The 24,752-nt window shown below is 54.4% G+C and overlaps 1 protein-coding gene across 3 annotated transcripts in view; it reads left to right on the forward strand.

The window, feature by feature from the left end:
• ZFYVE28 (zinc finger FYVE-type containing 28) overlaps window positions 1–24,752 on the forward strand; it is a 118,168-nt gene that overhangs the window by 82,852 nt on the left and 10,564 nt on the right. For all 3 annotated transcript variants that reach the window (XM_057546543.1, XM_057546544.1, XM_057546545.1), the window contains one exon: window positions 2,239–3,534. In XM_057546543.1, coding sequence (XP_057402526.1) covers window positions 2,239–3,534 — 1,296 coding nt within the window. The remainder of the gene's footprint in view (window positions 1–2,238; window positions 3,535–24,752) is intronic.

Raw genomic sequence — 24,752 nt, forward strand, 5'->3', positions numbered from 1 at the left:
GTTGGACACAACATCCAATAAAGAACTCAAATCCACAATACATAAAGAGCTCCTGTCAGTGGGTAAGAAACAGACAGTTAACCCAATAAAAAATGGGCGAAAGTCCTGAACAGGCACTTCAGAGAGGCTGTCTAAGGGTCCATCAGCATATAAATGGGTGCACGACCTCCTGAATGAGCAGGCTAAAGCAGTTTAAAACCACAACGAGAGACCACTGCACACTCACCACAGACGACGAAGTGGAAAAGTCCAAGTGCCCATGAGGGTGTGGGGCATGCAGAACTGTCAGCGGACCCTGTGGGCTGTGGGCAGGGACACACCCCTCACCAGCACTCAGCATGCGCGCTTGCAGAAACGCACCCCATGCTCCCCAGGACAGGGGCTCAAAGCTGTGGGTCCCCGGCAGCCAGGCCCCCTCCGGGGTGGAACAGCTTCAGAGGTGAGCTGTGACGCGTTTCCACCAGGAGACAGAATGATCTACAACGACCATGAATCTCACCAGAGAGGGCTGTAAGAGCTGGCAAAGGGAAACGGCAGAATATGCGATTAAGGGGAGTTCTCTGGTGGTCCAGTGGTTAGGACTCTGCACTTCGGCTGCCAAGGGTGCGAGTTCAATCCCTGGTGAGGGAACTAAGATCCCACAAGCCGAGCAGCCAAAAAAAAAAAAAAAAAAAAAGCATAGGAAAAATAAAATGTAATTGCACATAAAGGTTTAAAAAAAAAAGTGTGCAGGGCTTCCCTGGTGGTGCAGTGGTTGAGAATCTGCCTGCCAATGCAGGGGACACGGGTTCGAGCCCTGGTTTGGGAAGATCCCACATGCCGTGGAGCAACTAGGCCCGTGAGCTACAACTACTGAGCCTGCGTGTCTGGAGCCTGTGCCCCACAACAAGAGAGGCCGTGACAGTGAGAGGCCCGCGCACCGCGATGAGGAGTGGCCCCCACTCGCCGCAACTAGAGAAAGCCCTCGCACAGAGGCGAAGACCCAACACAGCCAAAAATAAATAGATAAATAAATAAATTTATATAAAAAAAACAAAAACAGTTCATTTTTTAAAAAAGTGCAATTAAATTTAGATTTCAGATAAACGCTAATACTTTGTTAGTGTAAATATGTCCCCAGTGGGGGCCATTTGGGACATACTTACTCTAAAAAGTATTTGCTGTTTATCTGAAATTCCAGTCTAACTGGGTGTCCTGTGTTTCATCTGGCACCTCTGCACAAACATAGCACTGGCAAACATGCCTGCCACGGAGGAGTGCAGACCGCAGATTGCCATCTATCTAGAGAAGGAGAACAGGGGAGACCACCGCTGTGGAAGTCGGGATGGTGGTCACGGCGGGGAGTGACCAGGAAGGCACGTGGGGGGGCGCCTGGGAGCCCGGGTAGCGCTGTATTTCTTGATCTGGGTGCTGTTTGCAGGGTGTGTTCAGTGTATGAAGATCCACAGCTGAGCGGTTCTGAGAAGGGCACCTTTCCATGTGTTTCCCCGACTGCACTGGGATGTTGAACCAGGCGCTGAGACCTCAGGCCTGAGCTCTTCCCAGCGGAGAGCAGCACACACCGGCCTGTGGGACCCGCCTTGGGCTCATCCCGTCATTGTCATTAGAGTCACTGCACCTTGGGGGTCGGTTCAATGCCGCTTCCCCCAGGGAAGGCACACTGCTGTGCCCTCCTTCTGGTGGGCTCCTCCTTTGCTGCTGTTGTCATTATTGTACTTCAGTCTTCGCTCAAATATTTATCTGTCTCTTCCTACGGAACCTGCACAGCAGGGACCATGCCAGTCTTCCTGTGTGTCACCCAGGGCCTGGCACATAGGCAGTGCTCAGTAATATTTGTTGAAGCAAAGGATGAAAATCTATATATAAACCAATAGATATCTTTTCACTCCTGAAAGTTTTTATTAATTGATTTATTAATATAATTTTATTAATTTATTAACATCATTATCACGAAGAATCAGGGCTTTCTTGTTTTCAGCAAGAGAGTTCAGAGTCTCATTTTTAAGGAAGAGCACGTTCTAGAATCACAGTCAGCCACCCACATGGCTGTTGTCCTGACCCGCGGCCCCGGGGGCCCCTGGAGACGCACCTCTTTTGGTGGAGGAAGCGACATGGTGGGAGGTTAATTGCAGGCAGTGGACACCGTGTTGCTCTTCTGCTGGTGCCGAGCCCGCTCGGCCTGGGGGCTGGTGTGGCCTCTGGGACCCACACTCTTCTCTTCTGCCTTGACCCTTGTAGGGATTTGCTGCGGACCCTGACCGAGGAGGAGCTTCACACGCTGGAACGGAACCTCTGTATTTCCCAAGATGTGGAGCTCCCCATCCGGGCGGACACGCCGGTGCCCCCTGCCCTGGAGCCCGCCCTGCCCGCACCCCTCGCCCCGGCGGAGCCCAGGCATGCAGAGGCGGAGCTGGCGTGCTCCATGCAGAATGACGACCAGGAGCTGGAGCAGCTCAGCCGCATGGTGCACAGGGCCGGGGACGTGATGTCCTCCCTCCTGTCCCCGCCCAACGCCTGCCAGCCCCCTGCGCACAGGCCGGGCGCCGAGGGCGGTCCCCTCGGGCAGGCATCCCCGGGCTGCCCGCGGCTGCCGCCGGGCAGCGACGAGGACGAGGGGAGGGTGTTCTTCATGGAGGATGTGGACGGGGCGGCGGAGCCCCCGGGCGGCCGGTCTGGGTGGGCAGGCGACGCCAGGGCCGACCCCCGGGAGAGAGGGCGGGGCGGGGAGAGCCGAGAGGCGGGGGTCAGAGCAGCCGCCGCAGCCGAGCGGGAGGACTTGCGCAGCAGCACGAGCGCGCCCGGCGACGAGACGCGGGCGGGGGGCCCCGGCTCCTGCAGCTGCCTGGACCCCCAGCCACAGCTGGACGGCTGGGAGGCGAGTGCGGAGGACGCCCAGACGGCCGAGCTGATCGCCCACCGGACGGGGGGCATGAAGCTCTCGGCCACGGTCATCTTCAACCCCAAGTCGCCCACCTCCCTGGACTCTGCCCTCGCCAACCCGGAAGTCCCCGGCAACGGCGTCTCCCCGGGGGAGCCGGCGGCCGCGGGGACGGAGGGCGGCGCCCACAAACTCGGCGCCGCGGCTGCCAACAGCCTCCTGAACTCCTGCGTGTGCTGCAGGGGCTGCGCGGGCAGCAGGGAGGACGCGGCGGAGAGCCTGCGGGGCAAGTGCGGCTCGGGAGGCGTCATCCGCTCCTCTTACGTGGGCTCCGCCAAGGCCTGCGCCAAGGGCTCGGCCGCGGGACTGCTGGAGGCCCGGCCGGCCCCGGCCGCCTTGCCCGCGGCGCTGGGCGCCCCGGACCCCCGGCCCTCGGAAGACGCCCCTGGCGGGCAGGAGCCCAAAGCCCCCACTTCCGACAAGTGCCTGGCACACACCTCAGGGCCCCAGGTGGACGCGGCAGACGGGCTGCCTGGAGGGGGCGGCGGAGCGAGTGAGCCAAAGGAGGCTGAGGCCGGGCAGCCCTCGGAGGCCGGGGAGGAGAGTCGGCGTGGAGGGGCAGCCGGGGAGGAGCCCCAGCACCTGTCGGGCTCCAGGTAAGAGCCGCTCTGGCCCCTGGACTCACCTCTAGTCGGTTTAGCTGCTGGTCAGGCCTGCCGGGACCCAGTTGCCACATCCAACCGAGAAGCGTCCCCCGTAGCCCCGACCGCCCCGTTTCTGGCGTGACGGGCACCTTCAGGTGAGTGGGCGCAGCGCCGGGCCCTCGGTTCGCCCCTTCTCATTGCTGTGGTGTGACCGGCGTGTGCGGACCGGCCGGGGCTGGGGCCCAGCACCCACCTGACCCGCGTGGCAGCTCCCGTGGGCCGCGGTTAGCCACACAGACCCTCAGCCCTGCCCCGGGGGCAGCGGTGGGATCCCGAGACCACCCTGGGGCAGATTCTCGGGCAGTGCTCCCAGGACCCTGTTCTCTCCGCCAGAGGCAGCTGAGCAGGAAGGGGGGGCAGGGCTCTGTGACACCCTGGCTCCTGCACCTCTGACTCACGGCAGCTCTTCCTTCCCCTGCCCCACACCCAGGGCTTTATCCTGAATGAAGCAGATTCAACTAGCACTGCCCCGGCGCCCACCACATGCCCCCGGCCCCCATCCTGGACGTGGGAAAGGAGGAGCCGGGCCCAGCCTCGGGGCTTCACACGCGGCTGTTGCACTATCCTCTCACCAGACCCTGCCTTGCAGGCTCCCATCCTGGCTTCACTGTGTCCAAAGGGAGGTGGGAGGATGGGGAGGGGAGGGGGCTCAGCCCGGAGGCTGGACAGGCCCCTGCCCGCAGCCGTGGGAGCTGTGCACAGAGGAGCGATCAGCAGGGAGGGGCCGTCTGGGTGCAGGGGCAGACGCCTTGTAGGGCTGTGCAGCCACTGCCGCCTTCTTGCTGCAGCAGCGTGTGGCCCGCTACCCCAGCAGTGGGCAGGGGCTGGCCGGGAGCCCGTGGGGTTCAGGGCCGCTCTTTCTTCTTGAGTTGAACTCGGAGGCTCCGCCGCAGCCTTTTCTGTGTGGGTTCTGTAGGCACTGCCCAGCCCCTCGCAGCCACAAATCTACTTTCTGGCTCCGTGAATTTGCCTATTCTGGACGTTTCATATAAGTAGAATCACTCATTACGTGACCTTTTGTGGCTGGCTTCTTTTGCTGAGCACCATGTTTTCAAGGTTCACCCACCTTCTTGCAGGTGTCAGGATTTCCTTTCTATGGCTGAATAATATTCCACTGTACGGATGGACCACATTTTGTTCATCTGTCGATGGGCGGGTGTGTCCTTTCCACTTTTTGGTTATCATTGAGTAATGCTGTGAACATCTGTGTACATCTGTGAACATTTTGTGTGTTTGTGAGTTTTCAGTTCTTTGGGTGTCTCTCTAGGAGAGAATCAGTGCTTCACACGGTGCCTCTACGATCTGAGGAGCTGTCACGGGGCAGTTTTCATTCCCCGGTCATGTGCGAGGCTCCTCTTTCTCCACATCCTCACCAATACTTGTCATCATCTCAGAGTTTTTTTAACAGTTCTTTTGACCTTCGGGCATATCCCACTAGAATATACAGCTGAGTGACTGCTTTCAACTCACTTGGAATCGTTCTGTTTCTGAGGTCATGCCCAAGCTTTACCCACAGCAGGTTAATATGTTCCATTTAGCATGAGCTGTATAGAGATTGCCATTTGCATTTAATTTAATTTTATGATTATGTGAAAAATTTGCATGGTTCCTGGCCAAATCTACAAAAGAAGATATACCCAGAGAAATCTGTCTTTCCACCTTATTCTCCTCCTCTGCTAAAGTTACAGTTTTCCAATTTTTTATAATTTATCCTTCAATTTAAAAAGTAGAAGCAAGGATGTACACACACACGGACACACACACATGGGCACACACGCACACACACACACAGACACTAAAAAGTAGAAGCAAGGATGTACACACACGCGGACACACACACACGGACAGACGGGCACACACACACGGGCACATGTTTTCCGCTCCCGTTCTTTGGAAGAGGACCTCGTCCTTCTCTGCCTTGCTTTCCTGACCTTCTAGCCTGAAAGCCTGTGGCCTGTCCATGACAGTTTCTAGAGATGTCCCCGCTGTCAATTGCAGCCACGTGGGACCGCACTGTGTGGCTGGACCACCGTGCGGTCAGGCCCTGCCACCTGCCTTGTGGCTGTTTCCAGTCTTGCTCTTACAGACGGCGCTGCGATGAGCAGCTATTTTTTTTTTTTAATATTTATTTATTTATTTATTTGTTTGGCTGCATCGGGCCTTAGTTGCGGGATGCGGCATCTTCCTTGCAGCACGCGGAATCTTTCGTTGTGGCGCGTGGGCTTCTCTCTAGTTGTGGCACGTGGGTCCAGAGCACGCAGGCTTAGTAGTTGCAGCACGCGGGCTTAGTTGCCCCATGGCGTGTGGGATCTTAGCTCCCTGACCAGGGATTGAACCTGCACCCCCTGCATTTGAAGGTGGATTCTTAACCACTGGACCACCAGGGAAGTCCCAATGAGCAGCTCTTTTTGATGAGGCCGTTTTTTAGGTGCAAGTCCAACATCATAATGTCCAGTGGAATGAATTATTGTCCACAACTTAAAGGGCGGCTTCCTCCCTCAGGGCCTCCAACTCAGTGGCCCAGAGTTGACTGGTAAGTGAATCATTTTCGTACAAGGCTGATATGAAACCATCACAAATTCTTTGACCAGATACGTGGACTTTTCAGCTTTTGACCTGCCCCCCTTTTCTTGCTCTGTGTCCAGGTGACAGCCAGTGGACACTTACTCTGTCTGGAACCCCTTCCTGCTTTCCTGACGTGTCCCGCCGTGGACACTGCTCGTTCACGTCAGGCCGGCAGCTTCCCAGGCCTCCTCTGGCTTAGCACAAACGCAGAAGCTGAGCTGAGAAAAGGAAACAGCCTCCATGGAGGCCTCGGGAGACGCTCCCGTCTCCCAGGGAAGCATTTCCAGAAGGTGCAGAGGGTCTGAGGGTGGCCGTGGGATCAGGGCAGCCAGGCCTTTGGGCCAGGACCGTGGACAGCGGCGCCCGGGGCCCAGCACTGCGCCAGGAGCAGCTGGGAATCAGGTCAGCAGGTGGCGCCCGTGCCCTCCGCGGGCAGCGCAGACATGGGAAGCATGATCCATTCACGTCGCACGTGGGTTCCTGGGTGGCTGAGCAGGGTGCGCGAGAGGCGGCCCGACCTTGCGGAACGTGATCTAACACGAATGGAGGGGCGAAAGCAGCCTGTTGAAACAGACAGACAGACACAGAAGACCAGCCTCACACAGGCAGCAAGTTCACCAGAACTCGGACGGCGAGATCCCTGGCCTTGGTTGGCGTTGTTAGTATCGTCGGTGCGCAGCTTCCCATGAACACAACCAGGCTTGTGTCAGGTGCAGGTGACCCCCCGCCCCTGGCAGACGGAGAGACGGACCCCGGAGAGGCTGGCACCCGCCGTGGCTCGAAGTGCCTGGAGGGGCTGGCATCACCCTTGACCTGCCTGAGCGAGAGCCCGTCTGTCTGGTGACGTGCTTGGTCATCACTCGGCCGTGACGAGCCGACGTCCTGAGCTGACCATGAGGCCTGCCTGTCCAGCAGTTCCCCCTGTGGCCCCTGCCACGCGCGGGAGGAGGAGTGACCGCACGTGTGGCCCCGTGCGTGAGTCAGACGGGTGCAGCCTCAGACCTCTGTGCCACCTTTGAGTCGGGTGTCATGAAGGGGACGCACCAAGCCGTGACCACGAGTCTGCTTTTGGGGCCACGTTCCCCGGGGACACCCGGAGTGTCACCTCCCACCCAAGCAGCGCACAGCCTCCGGGTGGAAGGACGGGGCTGCGGGGGGGACGGCGCAGGCCGGAGGTGGGTCCTGGAGCAAGGGCCCGGGCGGGAAGAGCCCTGCACATTCCCCCAGGCCCGGCCTTCAGCCCGCTGCACGCAGGCCGGTTCCTGCCGTGCTGATGCCCGGGGTGGGGGACATCACCCCAGCACAGTCCTGGGCAGAACGTTTCAGAACCAAGCGTCCTTCAGCTCTTTTCTTTCTTACCTTTTCAGTGCTTGAAGATTAACCTTTTTTGGGAAAACTTAGCATTTTTAAAAGCTTCCTGTTTTCTGCCTAGACTCACCTCATCATCCAGAGCTGTCCACACTCTCGAGGCTGGCTGGAGAGCTCACTGGTCTAGAAGACGGAAACTTGCCCTCTCTTGGGTCTGTTTGGTCCTTTCTGTGGACATTTTACTAAAGTGTGTTTCCAACCTTCCTGAAAAAATAACACTGACTCTTGCTTTTTTCTAACTATAATTGTGGTCCCCATTCATTGTAGAAACTTATGAAAACATAAAAAAGAGTAAAAGAAGGAAATAAAAACCATTCCAAATCTGATGAGCAGTTTTATTTTTTTTTTCACTGAATATTATTTAATGATCATTTATCTGCAAAATTCATTAAAACACAGTATTCGTAGGACTTAACGCTAACTTGCTGTACGTTTTCCCATTTCCGTACTTTGTCGATTAGCCTTGTGGTCCCTCTCCTTACGGTTTTGTGTCTGTCTCTTGGAATCCACCCTTAGGAGTAGAGTCGCCCCAGCGGAGGCATGACCCTTGCCATCACACTCCCTTCCTCCCGCCTGGGCAGCGCTGGCTGCACTGACTCATCTGGGAGGCAAAGTGGAGTCGCTGCTCTGCTTTGTGTTTCTCTGGTGATCGGTGTCCCTGGGCATTTCCTCCTGATTCTTCTGCAAATTGACTCTGCCTGTCTTTTGCCTGTTTTCCAGTTGGGTTTTCGTGTCTTTCTTGCTGACTTGGAAATGTTCCTTCTGCCTGGTGTCTTTGTTGAAGGTAGCTTTCCCCAATTTGTTATTTGCCCTTTGGTCTTATTTGTTGACGTCTTCCGATTTACAGATGTCTTCAATTTTGTTTTGTGTAATTAAATTCATGAGCATTCTAGAGACTCGGGTCCTCTGCCTCTCTTTCCCTCCAGTCGGTCTGCGGTGCCGTTCCTCCCACCCCAAGGCCGGGGGACATTCCCCTCACTGCCTCCTGGTGTCCCAGGGTCTCCTTCTTTGCCGTTAACTCTGCTCTGCCCTGGTGCGTAGTGAGAGGCCCAGGCCGGCTTGCCTTCTGAGGCTGTCTCCGCCCACTGGAGGGGGCCAGGGGGCCGGGGCCGACGGCCATCGTGACACATGGGCAGGCCCACCCCGGGCCCTGGCTCAGGGCTCAGGAACCGTCACCACTTGTGCCACCGGCGGGCTTGGCCTGCTCTGTGTTACTCAGCTCCGCGGCTGGCGGTGCCTTTGCCTCCCCATTAGGGGGCCTCCCTGGCTGTCAGTTTGGTTAGAATGATAGGAATCTGGAAGGGCACAGGCCTCTGAGCTTCTGCCCTTAGACTGGTGACCTGTGCCCCGAGCACTGGTGACACGTGCTCCTTGCTTGCTGAGTGTGGTGGTAGTGGCAAAGAGTGGACCTTGGGGACATCTCCTCGAGGGGACTTTCCGACGCGCGGTGCTTCCTCGCCTGCCTGGGGGGTGGCCCTGGAGCGTGTGTTCCTGCCCCGTGAACGCAGCGGGAGGGGGTCCAGGGGAGGAAGGGCGCCCGTGGGCTGGCGGCCCCTTGAGGAGGAGCCAAGAGGCCTCTTGTTAGCGAGTAACTCCGTTCCTTGTTGCTCGCCCGCGTCTCACCCGCCCTGGTCCGTACTCACCGCTGCTGTTCGGGCTGTTACTTGCCTCGTCCGTTGCTGTTACCAGTCCTGAGCCGCCTCCCTGCCCCATCACCGGTCTCACTGCTTCCCAGCCCCTCCTCCACTTCCTCACTCCCCACGGGGCAGGGGGGTGGCCGCTGGACAGGGAGGTCGCAGACGTCGCGGCGGAGCTTAGTCCTGGGCCGACAGCTCTGTGCTTCGCTGACTGTGCTCTTTGCCCGCCTGGCTCCGACTCCAGGGGACGCCCCGCCTTCCTGCTAGCCGCGGCCCTCCGGTGCTTCCACCCAGGCTCCACTGCCCTTTGCCGGGGTGGGGACCCCAGGGACCTGGGGACGCCCTGGGTCCAGCCCTGAGCAGCTGGGGCTACAGAGAGGAGGCCACAGCCTCTGTTCCTTGGAGCAGGGCTCCAGCCCCCCACGGCCACGGACTGCTTCCCCGTACGGAGAGGGCTGCTGGAGGTCCTCCTGGGCCCCGCCAGGCCGCCCCGCGAGTGCCTGTGGACGTCAGCCCGGCCTTGCTGCCCAGCCGGGGGAGGGCCGGATGCAGCTGGCACGGCTGAGCCTCCTCGAGCAGCATGTGGTGAGCGGGGCTCTGTCACTGGCAAACCTTCCCAGAGGCCCCGGGCTGCACTTGTGACCTGCTCTGTCCACGCTTCACTGAACCCACTTTCCCCCCAGCAGATAGAGCCAGGGGCCGCTCAGCCCCTGCCCTGTCCCAGGGCCACTGCTGTCCACCAGCCGCCACGGCCTGGAAGGATGTACGATCCTTTCCAGTGTACGATCAACACCCACAGCCTCTGGTGCTGGCCGTCGGGACCGGGGGGGGGGTGTCCTGGGGTGCGCGTCCTGAGCTGGCACCTGCGAGGGTAAGGGGTGTGAACCAAGACATGGGAGTGACGGGGACAGGGCACTGCCTGGACTGACCGACGGCTCAGTGAGCCGAGACTCAGGAGCTGCTGGCTGGCCCCGCCTGCCCCGTTGCTGGGGGCTGCTGGGGGCTCCGCAGGGGACCACCTCCAGCATGCAGTGACGGGGTCGGGCTGGATCTAACCCTAACCCCTTCCTGGCGGCTGTGTGACCCTAGGCACCAGCTCCTGCCCCACCCCCGCCCCCGCCCGGTGCCCAGTTCCCGCCCCATCGGGATGGACACATCGCGGCTGTGTCGCCAGAGCCTCCCTGGGGCTGGGCAGTGGGCGCAAGCCGTTGTCCCCGTGGCAGGTGTCCCGGCTGCCGCACGGAGCCCCAGGGTCTCCCACCCACGTCCTGCCCCTGGAAGGAAAAACGAGAATGATTGAGCGGTTTAAAAATAGAGGAGAACTTGGAATTAATGAGACGCTTGAAAAACAGATTAGGCCTAATGACTGTCATCAGATCGACCGTTCACAAGTGACGGGGCTCCGCGGGGTGAGAGAGAAGCCAGGCTGAGTACCGGCTTGGGGTCAGAGGGCAGGGCTGGGTCTGGGGGTCCTGGGAGGGGTGCTGCCCTCCTCCTAGACGGGCCTCCCCAGCGTCTGGAGTCTTTCTGACTAACTCACAGCTGGGTGTTGAGCGCTGTGTTCTGGGCCGGGAGGAGGGCTTGGCGGGGCAGCGGCCACAGTTTGGGGGGGAGCGGGTGCAGGGGCACTGAGCCCGGCACCCAGGACAGCCCCTGGCCCGACCCCCCCCCAGGCTACCCGCCCCACCTCGTGATCCCACCCAGTGCCGGCCTTCAAGGCCCCTGGTCCCGGAGAAGATAAACTTGACTCCTAAGACGCAGAGTGCCGGCCGGGTGCAGGGCGGCTCCTTCAGCGAGCACCTGCCCTGGCAGTGACTTCACTGAGACCTGAATAGAGGGGCCCAGGTGCCAGAAGGTGCAGAGGGGGAAAGAGGAGGTGGGGGTGGGGAACCCCAGAGAGCTTTGGAGGGCAGCAGGGCAGGTGATGTTTTTCCGGGAGGAAGGCCCAGCATCCGAGGCGGTGGCCTGTAAGCACAGTGAGAACACAGTCTGGTATTTTAAAGTTGTTTTAAACAGCTTTATGGAAATATAATTGTCATACGATAAAACTGCAGCGTATGAGAGTTCCAGTTCCTCCACAGCCTTGCCAGCCGTCAGCATGGTCAGGCTTCTTACCTTTAGCTGTTCCAATGGTGTGAGTAGTGTCTCATCGCAGTGTTAATGTGCCTTTCCTTAAGGACTCATGACACTGAGCACCTTTTCATGTGTTCACCTGCCATCGGCCTATACTCTGGTGAAGTGTCTATTCAGATCTTTTGCTGTTTCTTTTCATTGTGTCCTTATTGAGTTTTGAGAGTTCTTTATTTATACTGTATACAAGTCCTTTATCAGATATATAATTTGCAAATCGTTTCTCCCAGTCTATGGCTTGTCTTTTCATTCTAAGAGTATCTTTTGAAGAGGAAAATTTCTTAATTTTGAGCAAGTCCAGTGTATCCATGTTTTTTTCATGGATTGTGATTTTGATGTCATATCTAAGGGTTATTTTCATAACCTAAAGTCACAAAGATTTTTCTTCTGTTTCTTCTAAAAGTTTTATACTTTTAGGTTTTTCATTTAGGTCTATGATCCATTATGAGTTAATTTTGTATATGGTGTGAGGTATGGATCAAAGTTTTATTTTGTTTTTGCATAAGGATAGCCAATTATTCCAGTATCATTTGTTGAAGACTATCCTTTCTCCACTGAATTGCCTTTGCACCTTTGTCAAAAATCAGTTGACCATATATTTCTGGATTTTCTAGTCTGTTCCATTGTTCTGTTTGTCTGTATTGACACCAACATCACACTGTCTTGATTATGGTAGCTTTATAATGAGCCTTAAAGTCAGGTAGTATAAATCTACAACTTAGTTCCTTTTTTTCAAAGTTGTTTTGGCTCTTCTGGGTCCTTTGTATTTCACATGAATTTTAGAACCAGGTCATCAATTTCTACCAAAAAAATAAAAAATAAAAAAAACCAAGCCTGCTAGGACTTTGCTTGGAATTGTGTTTAATCTATAGGTCAACTAGGGAAAAATTAACACTTTAGTAATACTGAATCTTCAAATTCATGAACACAGTATATTTCTCCATTTATTTAGGTCTTTAATTTCTTTCAGCAAAGTTTTACACTTTGTGTTGTTGAGGTCTTGCACATCTTTTGCCAGATTTATCCCTAAATATTTTATATTTTTGATGCTATTGTAAATGGTATTGCTTTATAATTTCAGTTTCCAATTGTTCATTGCTTATATAGATATACTTGATTCTTGTATATTGATCTTATCTCCTGAAACGTTGCTAAACTCACATTGTTAGATATGGTAGTTTTTATGAAGATTTCATCAGATTTTCTACACAGATGTTGTCATCTGTGAATAAAGCCAGTTTTATGTCTCCTTTCTAATTAGATGTCTTTTACTTCTTTTTCTTGCATTTTTGCACTGGGGAGGACCTCCAAATACAATGTTGAACAGAAGAGTTGACACAAGACATTTTTGCCCTGTTCCTGCTCTCAGAGGGAAAGCATTCAGTATCTACCATTAAGTGTGATGTTGGCTGTAGGATGTTTATAGATGCCCTTTTTCAGGTTCAGGAAGTTCTCTTCTATTCCCGGTTTGCTGGACTTTTCTCAAGTACTTTTTCTGCATCTTTTGGGATTGTCATATAGTTATAATTTTTTAGTCTGTTAATGTGATAAATTACATTGATTGATATTCAGATGTTAAGCCATTGCATTCTTGGGATGAACCCTACTTGGTCACTAGGTATTATCCTTTTTACGTATTGTTGGCTTCAATTTGCTAAACTTTTGTTAAGGATTTTGCATCTGATTGTGAGGAATGTTAGGCAGTACTTTTCTTTTTTGGTAATGTCCTTTTAAGGTTTGGGTATCAGAGTAATGCTGAGATCCTCAAATGAGTTGGGGAACATTCCCGCTTATTCAATTTTCCAGAAGATTTTTTGTATAAGTGGTATTATTTCTGACTTAAATATTAGGTAGAATTCATCAGTGAAGCCATCTGGGCCTGGAGTTTTCTTTATGGAAAGGTTTTTAACTACAATTTCAATTTCCTTACTAGATATAGGTGGTGGGTGTCAGCAGCTGCTTGGGGGCCCTGCCCAGCTCTGCCGTACCCGCCACCCCCTTGAGCCCTGGCAACATTGTAGCCTCATGAGTGGACAAAGCTGGAAGAGGCAGATTTGCCAGGGACTGGTGGACACGTAGGACCTGCCAGGGCAGCTGTGGGGTCCATGGAGGGGTCGCCATAGCGACACGGGAGGCCACCTGCTGGGGCTGCCACCCTCCAGTCACATGGCACCATTGCATCAGGCCCTCCCCAGCCCTGGAGGAGGAGCTGCCCCCTGTTTCACAGACCCACCTCTGGGGGGGTGTGGCCGGCGGATGAGATGGACCTGGGAGCCGCTGGCTCTCCCTCCCTCTGGACTCCAGGGGGACCCGCCTGGGTGGCCTTCCTCCTCTGAGCACAGCCTGTGGCCTGTGACGGGGGAGGTGGCTCTGACGGAGCCCAGGTCCACCCTGCTGGCCGAGGCCACGCCACCAGTCAGTCGCCAGGGCAGGATGGCTCAGTGAGGACGGCAGGCACCAGGCAGGGTGTCTGCCCTCTGTCCTCCCTGCCTGGGGAAGCCGCGGGTTCCCGGAACTTCCTCAGCCCCTAAGGGCTCTGCAGAGTGTCCCTGGTGACGAGGGGTTGGCTGCTGCTCCCTGGCTGTTCCCCATAAGTGTCGCGGGGGACGTTCCTTCTGGATCACCATAGTGATCACCAGAGACTCCAGGTGGGCACAGTGGGACGTGTGCCCACAGACCAGCCTGGGGCAGACCTCGGGCACTCCTGGACTGGGCCCTGCTTGATGCCCAGCTCCTGCATGACCTTCCGGGGCTGGCCTCTTGGACCACGGTGGTGGTGGGAGCCTGTGGCCCTGAGGCCGCCCCCCCACCCCCAGCCTCACAGCTGGCACCCCCGGCCCTTTGCAGAGGCTGTGATTAGCCCCGTGTTACAGACCCAGGGCCACACAGCACGAGGCTGACTCGCGCACCCACCATCCCACCCCCACTGTGAGTCCTTCTCCAGAGGACCCTGAGTGGTGGTACTGTTTTCCCATTTTACAGACAAGTAAACTGAGGTCCTGGGAGGTTACATTCTCCTGCCTAGACAGCAGGGGAGTGATGCCCAAAGGCCCTTAGCCTGAGCTGTCTGACCTCTCCTGACTTCCCAGCCCCACCCTGGGAGCCCTCCCCACGGCAGGGCCTCCCCTCCCTGCCACCAGCCCAGGGCCCATCGAGGGCAGGTGCACCCAGCTAGGGCCTCATGTGCCCCCACCCCCAACCCCGTAGCAGGTGCTCACCTGACTTCACAGATGGGCCTGACCTCCTCAGAGCCAGGCCCTCTTCCAGGCTCCTGGTTGATTTTCCTGGGCGCTGGCCCTGGGGCCAGGATGGGGGCCCGGGAGGCAGAAGCCCTTGCCCAGGGGGAGGGAGGCCGGCACTTCTCAGATGCTGTGGTCAGCAGCTCTGTGGGGAGTGGGCCATGAGGCCAGAATCTGCGAGAAATGCCCCACCCGGGTACAGGCAGGGCTACGGGGTGTGTGTGCGGTGGACAAGCACCACGCCGGAAGGTGGCGGGAAGGTGGGGAGGCGGGGAGCCCTGAGGGTTCCGGTTCCGCAGGGGTCGCAGGCAGCAGAACCAGGTCAGAGCTTATAGGTGGCAGGCGCCGGGTGGGGCTGCCCAAGGCTGGGGAGGCGGAGTCCTCGGGCACTATGGGCCCCGTGTGTGGGGCGGCTGGGGTCTTCATGGACTTACAGACGGTAGAGTCACGCCTCTTGCCAGGCCGTGCTTCCGCCCGCAGGAAGCCCTCCCTGCTGCCTGGTGACTGTCCCCAGCTGGCATAGGCGCTGGTGGGATTCTGATGACACGATACTTGCTTCTGTCTCCCCAGATGGGAGCCCTGATGGGCCTGGGCAGGGCAGGAGCCTGTGGGCTTGGACGGAGGTGGGCAGGAGACAGTCTGGAGAACACAAAGGACGCTTGTTCCCTCCTACCGGCTCATCTCACGGGACATCAGTGGTCGTGCTGCTTAACTAGAGGAAACGGGAAATGAGCTAGTTTTCAGTGTCTTGTTTACATTTAGTATTTGGAACCAAGCTGCAGTCTTTACTGTCCTTCAGTGATCTCCCCGGGGGCCCTCAGAGGTCCTGCTGACCTCGTGGAATGGGAACAGCAGCCGTGAGGGCCCCAGGGAGGGGAGGCAGGGGGGTGGGCTGCACCCCAAGCGCCACGGGATCCCACAGTGCGGATCTGTGTGTGACGGTGCCTTGTTAAAACGCTGTGTTGTTGTTTTGGCTGTGGACTCACTGCTCTATTTCCTTAATCTCCAGTCTTGTGGGAATCCAGTGGGAAAGTACTGCAGCTTCCGGAGCATTTGTCCTAGGCCAGGCACGTCCGCTTTCAACGCACTGTCCCTAGTCCTTGCCATGTGGGTGTAATTATTCCCATGTTATAGAAGAAAATGATGAGGCCCGAAACCATCCCTTGAGGGACGGCGTGTGAATGAGACCCCGGTGTGCACGAGTGCAGCATGCGGAGACCGCTGCTGTTTCCATGGTCACGGGAGCCTGAGCGTGTGTGCTCTCGTGTCACACTCGTCCCCACACCCACACGTGCCCCGACGGCTGTGCAGGCCTCCACCCTTAGGGGCCTGCCCACTCTCTGTGTGCATGTCTCTGTCCTGGCCCCCACCCCGTGGCCACAGGGACTGACCAGTGAAGACCAGGCTCCTTCCCTGGGCCTCCCAGGGGGCTGGTGGGGGACCCCAGTGGTGCAGGCCCCTGGCTGCCCTCCCCGCCCCAGGACAGATGGCGCCCAGGAGGCCGCGCTGGCCCGCGGGGAGGAGATGTCTGAGGGCACAGCCCTGCTCGGTAAGTGGATGGTCCAGCCTGACAAGCTACAGTGTTTTCCCATAACAACGGTCTCTCTGTAGCATGTAACACACCTGGGATTTCATTTAAAGTCCTTTCCGGGACTTCCCTGGCGGTCCAGTGGTTAAGACTCTGCACTTCCATAGCAGGGGGCGCAGGTTCGATCCCTGGTCAGGGAACTAAGATCGCGCAAGCCACACAGAGTGGGCACCCCCCGCCAGACAAAACCTTTTCACTTTTAAAACATGACGGGATTCATTTTTAAAGGAATGCACAGATAATATACAAATAAATTATATCTTCTAAAAATATGAGCTCTAGCGCAACGTGTTCTAGAAATGGGTTTGAAAACCACCACAGAACCAGGTCTGGTCACAGGTAGGCGGGGCTGGAATATGTGAACTCGAGGTTGCAGCTGGTCCTCAAATGAGATGAAAGTCAGGGCTTATCTGGGCACAATACGTACTGGGCCGCTCTTTGGGATGGTGAGCCCTCGGGGTTGTCCTCGTGAGCCCCGTGGTCTCTGCTCGGAACTTCGGGGAAGATGCAGCTGTGATCTTCTGGGAGGCTGTCATCACGGTTCTGGGCGGCCCCCACCCTCTTGCCAGTTCGGGGCCCACTGGCTGAGGGGAAACCCGGGCGGGGAAGGGCCGTCTCACTGCCAGAGACCCCTGAAGGTGCCCCGTCTGTGAATTACGTGGTCGGTGTGCCCGCTGCTTTGGACACTTCCGTCACTCGGGCCCCCTTGCTGTGGCCTCACACTCCCCCACCAGCGCTTGGGCGCCGAGGCGTCCGCGATGGGCCCGCCCTTCAGACGTGGTCGTCCTTGTCCTCACTGCACCCACCCGCGATTATTTTACTGCCCGTTCTGGGCCTGAGCAGCAGGGTCTGGGCCACGTCACCCCCTGGGTCGCCCGGCGGGTGAGAGATGGACTCGGGACTGGACCACAGCCTCCCCTCTGGACTGGTGTCCTGCGGTCCCATACGGAGCACTACAGACTGGACGGCTTCAACAGCAGAGATGTACAGTCTCCCGGTCCTGGAGGCCGGAAGTCAGGCTGCGGGCTGGGCGGCAGCCCCGCTGGAAGCTCTCGGGGATGGTCCTTCGTCACCTCTTCCGGCTCCTGGCGGCTCCAGGTGTTCCTGGGCTCGTGGCTGCCTCACCCCAGTCTCTTCGTCATGCTCGCGTAGCTGTCTCCCTGATTCTGTCTTCTCCCCTTTCCCTTGTGAGGACGCTTGTCATTGGGTTTAGGGCCACCCAGGTAATTCAGGATATTCTCGTTTCAGATCCTTAATTTCCTGACATCTGCAAAGGCATTTTTTCCAAATAAGGTCACGGTCACAGGTCTGGGGATTTGATGTGGACATATCTTTTGTGGGGGAGGCCCTCGCGAGGAGTCATTTCGTCAGACACTTTCTGGATGCAGCAGGAGAGGAGGAGGACGCAGAGACAGAAACCTCCAAAGCTGTGAGGTTTCAGGAGGCCCTGCGGGTTGATTTGTTCACGAATCCGTCTGGCACTCGACCACAGGAGAAAGCCTTTATTCCCACAGACAGCCCGCACCTAGTTTTCCTCTGTGTCTAATGAATTTGTGCCGTGTGTTCAGTGGATACAGATTGGGAGGCTCGCGGGGTGGGGGGTGGGATGTCTTTGATGCTGGGCGCAGAGCAGTGAACAGAACAGACAGAAGTCGCTGCGCGGCCGGCCCCGCGTTCTCCGGAGTGAGACCGCTAGTCGGCACACGCGTGCTGCGTCAGGGAGACAAGCGCCCCAGGAGCAATAACGCAGGGTGGGGGAAGGAAGTGGAGATTCTGTTGGTGGCCAAGGAAAGCGTCTCTGTTAGAGGATGTTGGAACGGATATCAAAAGAATGGGGGCCTCTGGGGGCGTCCAGACAAATGCATTCTGGGCCTAGTGATGTCCATGCAACGCCCTGTGGCCGTAGTGCGCTTGTCGTGTCTGTGACAGCAAGGAGCACGGCTGGGAGGCGCCTACAAGCAGAGAGTGGGAGAGGAGGTTGACAGAGAGAGGGCCAGAGCACGCCGGGCCCCTCGAGCCTCAGGAAGGCTTTCTGGCTTTTACTCCAAGTAACCTGGGAAGCAGGGAGTGAGACGTGTCTGCAGAGGAGGGATATGGTCTGAATTTTGTTTGAGAAGATTTTCTGTCCGGGGCCTGCGGGGTCTTGGTAGGAGCTGCAGCTCCTGTGGCAGCCCCTGACAGGGTCAGGGGAGTTGTGCCTGGCGGGTCCTGGGTGCTGGGCTCCCCGCCAGGGGCCGCCCCGTGTGCACAGCGCACCAGGAGGGGCTCTGTAGCAGCCCTGGGGCCTGGCCTTTGAACAGCCCCCCCCCGGCATTCAGTCCAGGTCTGTGGTCAGCAGTGGAGCCCCAGGCTGCCTGGGCCTTCCCCACCCTCAAGCCCTGCCCAGAGGTGAACACGCCCGCACCCCCAGAGTCCCCAGGCTGCCTGGACCCGCAGCAGCCCTCATCAGCCTCCTGCCTCCGCGGGGGTGGGGACAGGCCCCGGCAGATGCGACGCGTGTGGAGACCGGGCGTCTCCCTGTAGGTGCGAGTGCCCCTCTGTGTTTAGCTTGCGTGGTGGCCGCTAGAGGCCTGTGCCTGCCCTTGGTCAGCAGTGGGGGAGGCTCTGAGGCCAGCCCCTGTCCCCCAGCACCACCCTGCAGTGCCCTGAGAGGGCGTCTGTCCCTGGGCAGTGTACGTGGCTGCCGCTGCCATGGGGGACCCATCACTTATTGTCCACTTGCACAGGCTCTTCTCAAGCTGACCAAGAGTGTCAGGCACAGGTGCTGGGTGGCGGCCACACTTCCTCCTGCTGCTCCACAGGACCTGGGCCCTGGTGTGGCGACCTGCACGGACTCAGGTGAGCCCCGGGGATGCCCCGAGCCTCCCAAGACAGGAGCTGTTAGTGGACGTACCCGCCAGGTCAGTCTTCTCTGCACCAAAGTGGTTTCATTTTGCTTTCAGTCCTGACTCAGGGTGCCGGCCTCCACTTGGTCACTCAGTTACAACATCTGCCCAGTTGTATTAGTCAGCTATGCTGCGTAACAAATTACCACACACTTAGTGGCTTCTAACAGCACCCGTTCATCATCTCACAGTGTTGGTGGGTCAGGTGTCCGGTGTGGTGAGAGGGGTTCTCGGCTCAGAGTCTCACCAGCCAGGCATCGGCCAGGCTGCATTCCCATCTAGAGCTGTCGGTGTTTCTGTTGGCCGTCCCTTGGTGAGAAGAGACTGAAACAACCCCTTTGGGTTGTTTCCTGGGTCGGCACCAGCCCTCCTGGTCCCAGTCATTTCTTCTTGTTCTCTTGTTCCCTCTGTGGACCTGAGCCGTGTGCTGTGGTCTCACTGGGGAGAGGGGTTTATCCTTCCTCCCACTCCCTCCCAGCCTGTGCTCACCCCAAGGGGATGTTGCACTGGAGTAAGAGTTGTCGTCCTTCCCAACGCAGAGTCATTCATTAAAACCACTAGAAAAAAGACTTTGCAAATGGCTGGAGAGTAGAGGAAGCAGGAAGATCTGGTCTGTTCACAATAAATTAGCATATTTGCTGCCCCAAAGATATTTGTGCTGACACCCCCTGGGCAGCCTGGGCCTGTCAGCTTTGTGCCATCACGTCTGTATTCGTTTGTAGGGTTGCTGTAACAAAGTACTACAAACTGGGGGTAAACCATAGAAATTGATAGTCTCAGTTCTGGAGGCCAGAAGTCCTGGATCAGGGTGTCAGCAGGGTGGTTCCTTTTGAGGCCATGAGGGAAGATCCGTTCAGGCCTCTGCCCTCTCACTTCTGATGGATGCCGGCAATCCTTGGGGCCCCTTGGCTTGTAGACGCTAAGCTCTGATCTCTGCCTTTTCTTTACATGTCATTCTCCCTCTGTGTGCACCTGTGTCCAAATTTCTCATTTTTAGAAGGACACCAGTCATATTGGATTAGGACCCACCCTAATGACCTCATCTTAACTAATTACATCTGCAGTGACTCTATATCCCAATAAAGCCACTTTCTGAGGTACTGGGGGTTAGCACTTCAACATATGAATTTGGGGAGACACAATTCAACCCATATCAGCACACACATACCTCCCTGCTAAATCCTCACCATACTAGGATGAATGGATGGATGGATGGATGGATTTTGTAAGGAGGAGCTAACAGGGCCCAAGCTGGCTCATTAGAATTGGTATGTGGTTGTGCAAATGTCCCAACTTTCCATTTCCCCACATCCAAGCATAAACCTTGCTTCTGGATTCCATCAGTCCCTCCTGTTCCTCCTTGTTTTTCTCTTACTTAGGCCTTTACAAAGGGTTTCAAAGGCTCACAGATTCGTCCATGTGATGTCATAGCCAGAAACAACTCGTAATGCTATTAGTTTTTCCAAGTTGTGTTATCTCTTATTTCACAGACCCCTAGAACTTCAAAATGACAAAGTCCTTTTCCTGTCAAAAGGCCGTTTTTTCTACTCTGACCATGGAATCAGATGCTTCTCCATGTGTGCCTTTCGAGGGTACCCTTTGGAAAGTTTGTCGCTATGCTGGGCCCTGACGTGGACTGTGGCCAAAGACACAGGCTGGACAAAACCTTTGGTATTAATGTAACTTTAGAATTGCGTTGTCTTTTGCTACTAGAAAATTGACACTTCCTAGTAATTCAAACCTAAGTGGAGTTGTTACGGGGAATACGTGCTGCCTTCGATAAAAGAAAGTGGCAGGAAACAGAATCCAGTTGGCCATCGGTCACAGAAGGTGCAGGACTTTCTGACATCCAGGTGACCATGCGGATTTGAAGTTGAGTGCCTGGTTAGATACGGCTGGTGACAGGAGCTCAGACTGCTTGGTGAGACAGAGGAAGCCCTTGGCAGGTGGGCGCCCCTCACGCCTTCACCCTAGCCTCTCTCGCTCACTTTCCCTCTGCGTCTCAAGTTCCGGCCATGTCTCACCCCCACTGTTCCTGCCCTCACCATAGACCTGGACCACTGGGCGCCAGCCGGCCTCTCAGCTCTGTCTTGTTAAAGCGTGTGACTCCCCCACTAGACTGGGCTCTTGGGGGCCACACACAGGGTCTGATTCATCCTTGGGCCCCTCTTCCATGTCCCCAGCCTGCTGCATAGCAGCTGCCCATGGAGGACCAGCGCCCTTCCAAAAAGGTGGCCCTGGGCAGTGTTCCTGGGGCCCCCGGTGCCCAAACAATGCCCATCTATGTGGCCCCTAGGACTGGGCTGACCCGGCCGGGCCCCAAGCTCAGGCCCCAGGTGACATCCCAGGCCCCACCCCCCGTGTTCTGTTCTTTTGTTCCCAGTGGCCCTTCCAAGCCCAGCTGGGTTGCCCGCGGGCAGCACCTTGTTGGTTCTTCTGCCTAGGACCAGGCTCTTTATGCAGCCTCTGGCTCTCTTTCCATCCACACCCGCCCCCAACACACACACACACACACACACACACACACACACCCACCCACCCACCCACCCACCCACCCACCCACTCTGCAGAGCAGCAGGAGAGGGCTTGAGGGCTTGGGGTTGAGACCATGGCTGCAATCTGACCCGCCCACCACCTGTGGGCCAGCCTCGGTCTCAGTCTCCTGGGAGGGTTCATTGCTCTTTTAAGGCGCAACATGAGCCTCAGGCTTCGTAGCTCTCAACGCTCAGCTGACAGTCAGGGCCCTTCCCCTGGTTTCTCGCAGGCGAGCTGCCTGCCAGCCGCAGCACCTTGTCCAGAAGGGCTTCCCCGCTTCCAGGGCTTTATCTGAGGGGCAGGGGCTGCGGGGCTGAGCCCCAGGGCATGCCTTCCCTCCACTAAGAAACAAACTCTGTGCCTCAGGAGGGCTGCAGTGGCTCCTGCTGTAGGCGCTGCCTCTCCTCAGCCTAACAGTTATTCTTCTGGTCGTAGAAGTAATACTCAATCTTAGAAGATGCTCAGAAAATAATCCATAGTCCTACTATTCAAATAAATGTAATGTTAATGCTTTGCCTTGACTATATTTCCCCAAATCTCACTTATGTACATATGATAGCTCTAATTTTTAAAATGCTACCTTTTTATTTAATATTTTAGCATTTCCAGCGTCATTAACTGTCCTTCGTGGAAACTGTATGACTGAGCTAATTTACTGAATCAACCCACTATTGACGGGCATTTAGCTTGAGCTCTTTCTTGAATATGAGTTCGCTAGATCATTACAAGGAAAACATCCTTTTATTCTTTTTAAAGTGTACAATTCAGTGGTTTTTAGCATATTCACAAAGTTGTGCAACTGCCACCAGTATCTAATCTCAACATTTTCATCACCCCATAAAGAAACCCCAAACATTCTCCCCTCCCTTCTGCCACTGGCAACCATTAATCTACTTTCTGTCTCTTGGGTTTGCCTAGACTTTTCTAGACTTTTCAAAGAAATGGAATCATACAATAAGTGACCTTTGTGACTGGTTTCTGTCACATAGCCTAATGTTTTCGAGGTTCATCCACGCTGTAGCACCTATCAATACTTTCTATGGCCAAAAATTAATCCCATTGTGTGGCTAGACCACATTTTGTTTATCCGTTTATCGGTTGACTGACATTTGGGTTGCTTCCATTGTTCGGCTAGTATGTATGAACATTCACGTACAAATTTTTGTGTGAATCTATGTTTCAGTCCTCTTGGGTAGATACTTTGAAGTGGAATTGCTGGGTCATACGGCACGAGGAACTGCTGAACTGTTTTCCAGAGTTCGGTAGCATTTCAGATTCTCACCAGGAATGTACAGGGGTTCCAATTTCTCCATATCTTCACCCACACTTGTTATGTTCTGTTTTCTTTTTAAACTCTTAGAGTTATCGTAATGGATATAAAATAGCACATTATCATTTTAATTTGCATTTCCTAAATGACTAATGATGGCATCTTTTCATGTGTTTACTGGCCATTTGTATATCTTCTTTGGAAAAATGTCTTTTCAAATCCTTTGTCCATTCTTTTGTTGGGTTATTTATTTTTTTATTGTTGAGTTGCAAGAGTTTTCTGTATTCCAGATACTATACCCTTGACAGATACATGATTTGGAAAATTTTTCTCGCATTCTGTGGGGTTTTTCACTTTCTTGAAGGTATCTTTTGAAGCACAGAAGTTTTTAATTTTAATTTTTGTGTGAATATGTGTTTCAGTTCTCTTGGGTAGATACCTCAGAGTGGAGTTGCTGTGTCATACTGCCTGAGGAACTACTGAATAAGATATTTGGTTTTGGTTGCTCTGTTTTTGGTTTCACACCTAAGAAACTGTTGCCTAATCCAAGACCACAAAGATTCCTGTTCTTTTCTAAGAACTTAAGAATTCTTTTAAAGAATTTAAAATTCTAAGTTTAAGAATTTTAGAATAGATACAGGCCTTTGATCTATTTGAGTCAATTTTTGTATATGGTATAAGGTAAGGTCTAACTTCATTCTTTTGTGTGTGGAAATGCAGTTCTCCCAGAAAAAAAAAATTTATTGAAGTATAATTGATTTACAATATTGTATTAGTTTCAGGTTGTACGACATAGAAATTCAATATTTTTATAGATTATACTCCATTTAAAGTTATTCTAAAATACTGGCTGTATTCGCTGTGCTGTTACAATATGTCCTTGTAGCTTATTTATTTTATACTTAATAGTTTGTACCTCTTAATCCCCTACCCCTATCATGCCCCTCCCTCCTTCCCTCTCCCCAGTGGTGACCACTAGTGTGTTCTCTATATCCGTGAGTCTCCTTCTGTTTTGTTATATTCATTTGTTTATTTTTTAGATTTCTACATGTAAGTGATAACATATAGTATTTGTCTTTCTCTGTCTGACTAATTTCACTTAGCATAATACCGTCCACGTCCATCCATGTTGTTGGAATTGACAAATTTTCATTCTTTTTTATGGCTAAGTAATATTCCATTGTATGTATATACCACATCTTCTTTATCCATTCATCTGTTGATTGACATTTAGGTTGCTTCCATGTCTTGGCTATTGTGAATAATGCTGCTGTGGACATTGGGGTGCATGTATCTTTTCTGTTTTCGTTTTCTTTAGATATATACCTAGGAGTGGAATTGCTGGATCATATGGTAGTTCTATTCTTAGTTTTTTGAGGGACCTTCCATACTGTTTTCCAAAGTGGCTGCACCAATTTACATTCCCACCAACAGTGTGGGAGGGTTCCCTTTTGTCGACATCCTCAGCAACACTTGTTATTTTTGGTCTTTTTGATGATGGTCATTTGATGGGTGGGAGGTGATATCTCGTGGTTTCGATTTGCATTTCTCTGATGATTAGCAAAGTTGAGCATCTTTTCATGTGCTTTTCATCTGTATGTATTCTTTGGAAAAATGTCTATTCAGGTCTTCTGCCCATTTTTTAATCTGTTTTTTTTTTTTTAATTGAGTTGTATGAGCTGTTTATATATTTTGGATATTAACCCCTTGTTGGTCATATCTTTTTCAAATATTTTCTCCCATTCAGTAGGTTATCTTTTCATTTGGTCGATGGTTTCCTTTGCTGTTGCAAAAGCTTTTAAGTTTAATTAGGTCCCATTTGTTTATTTTTGCTTTTGTTTCCTTTGCCTTGGGAGACAGAGCCAAAAAAAATATTGCTATGGCTTATGTCAGAAAGTGTTCTGCCGGTGTCGTCTTCTACGAGTTTTATAGTTTCCAGTCTTCCATTTACGT

The sequence above is a fragment of the Balaenoptera acutorostrata genome, chromosome 5 (assembly GCF_949987535.1).
Source record: "Balaenoptera acutorostrata chromosome 5, mBalAcu1.1, whole genome shotgun sequence".
In the NCBI taxonomy this organism is placed as follows: domain Eukaryota; kingdom Metazoa; phylum Chordata; class Mammalia; order Artiodactyla; family Balaenopteridae; genus Balaenoptera; species Balaenoptera acutorostrata.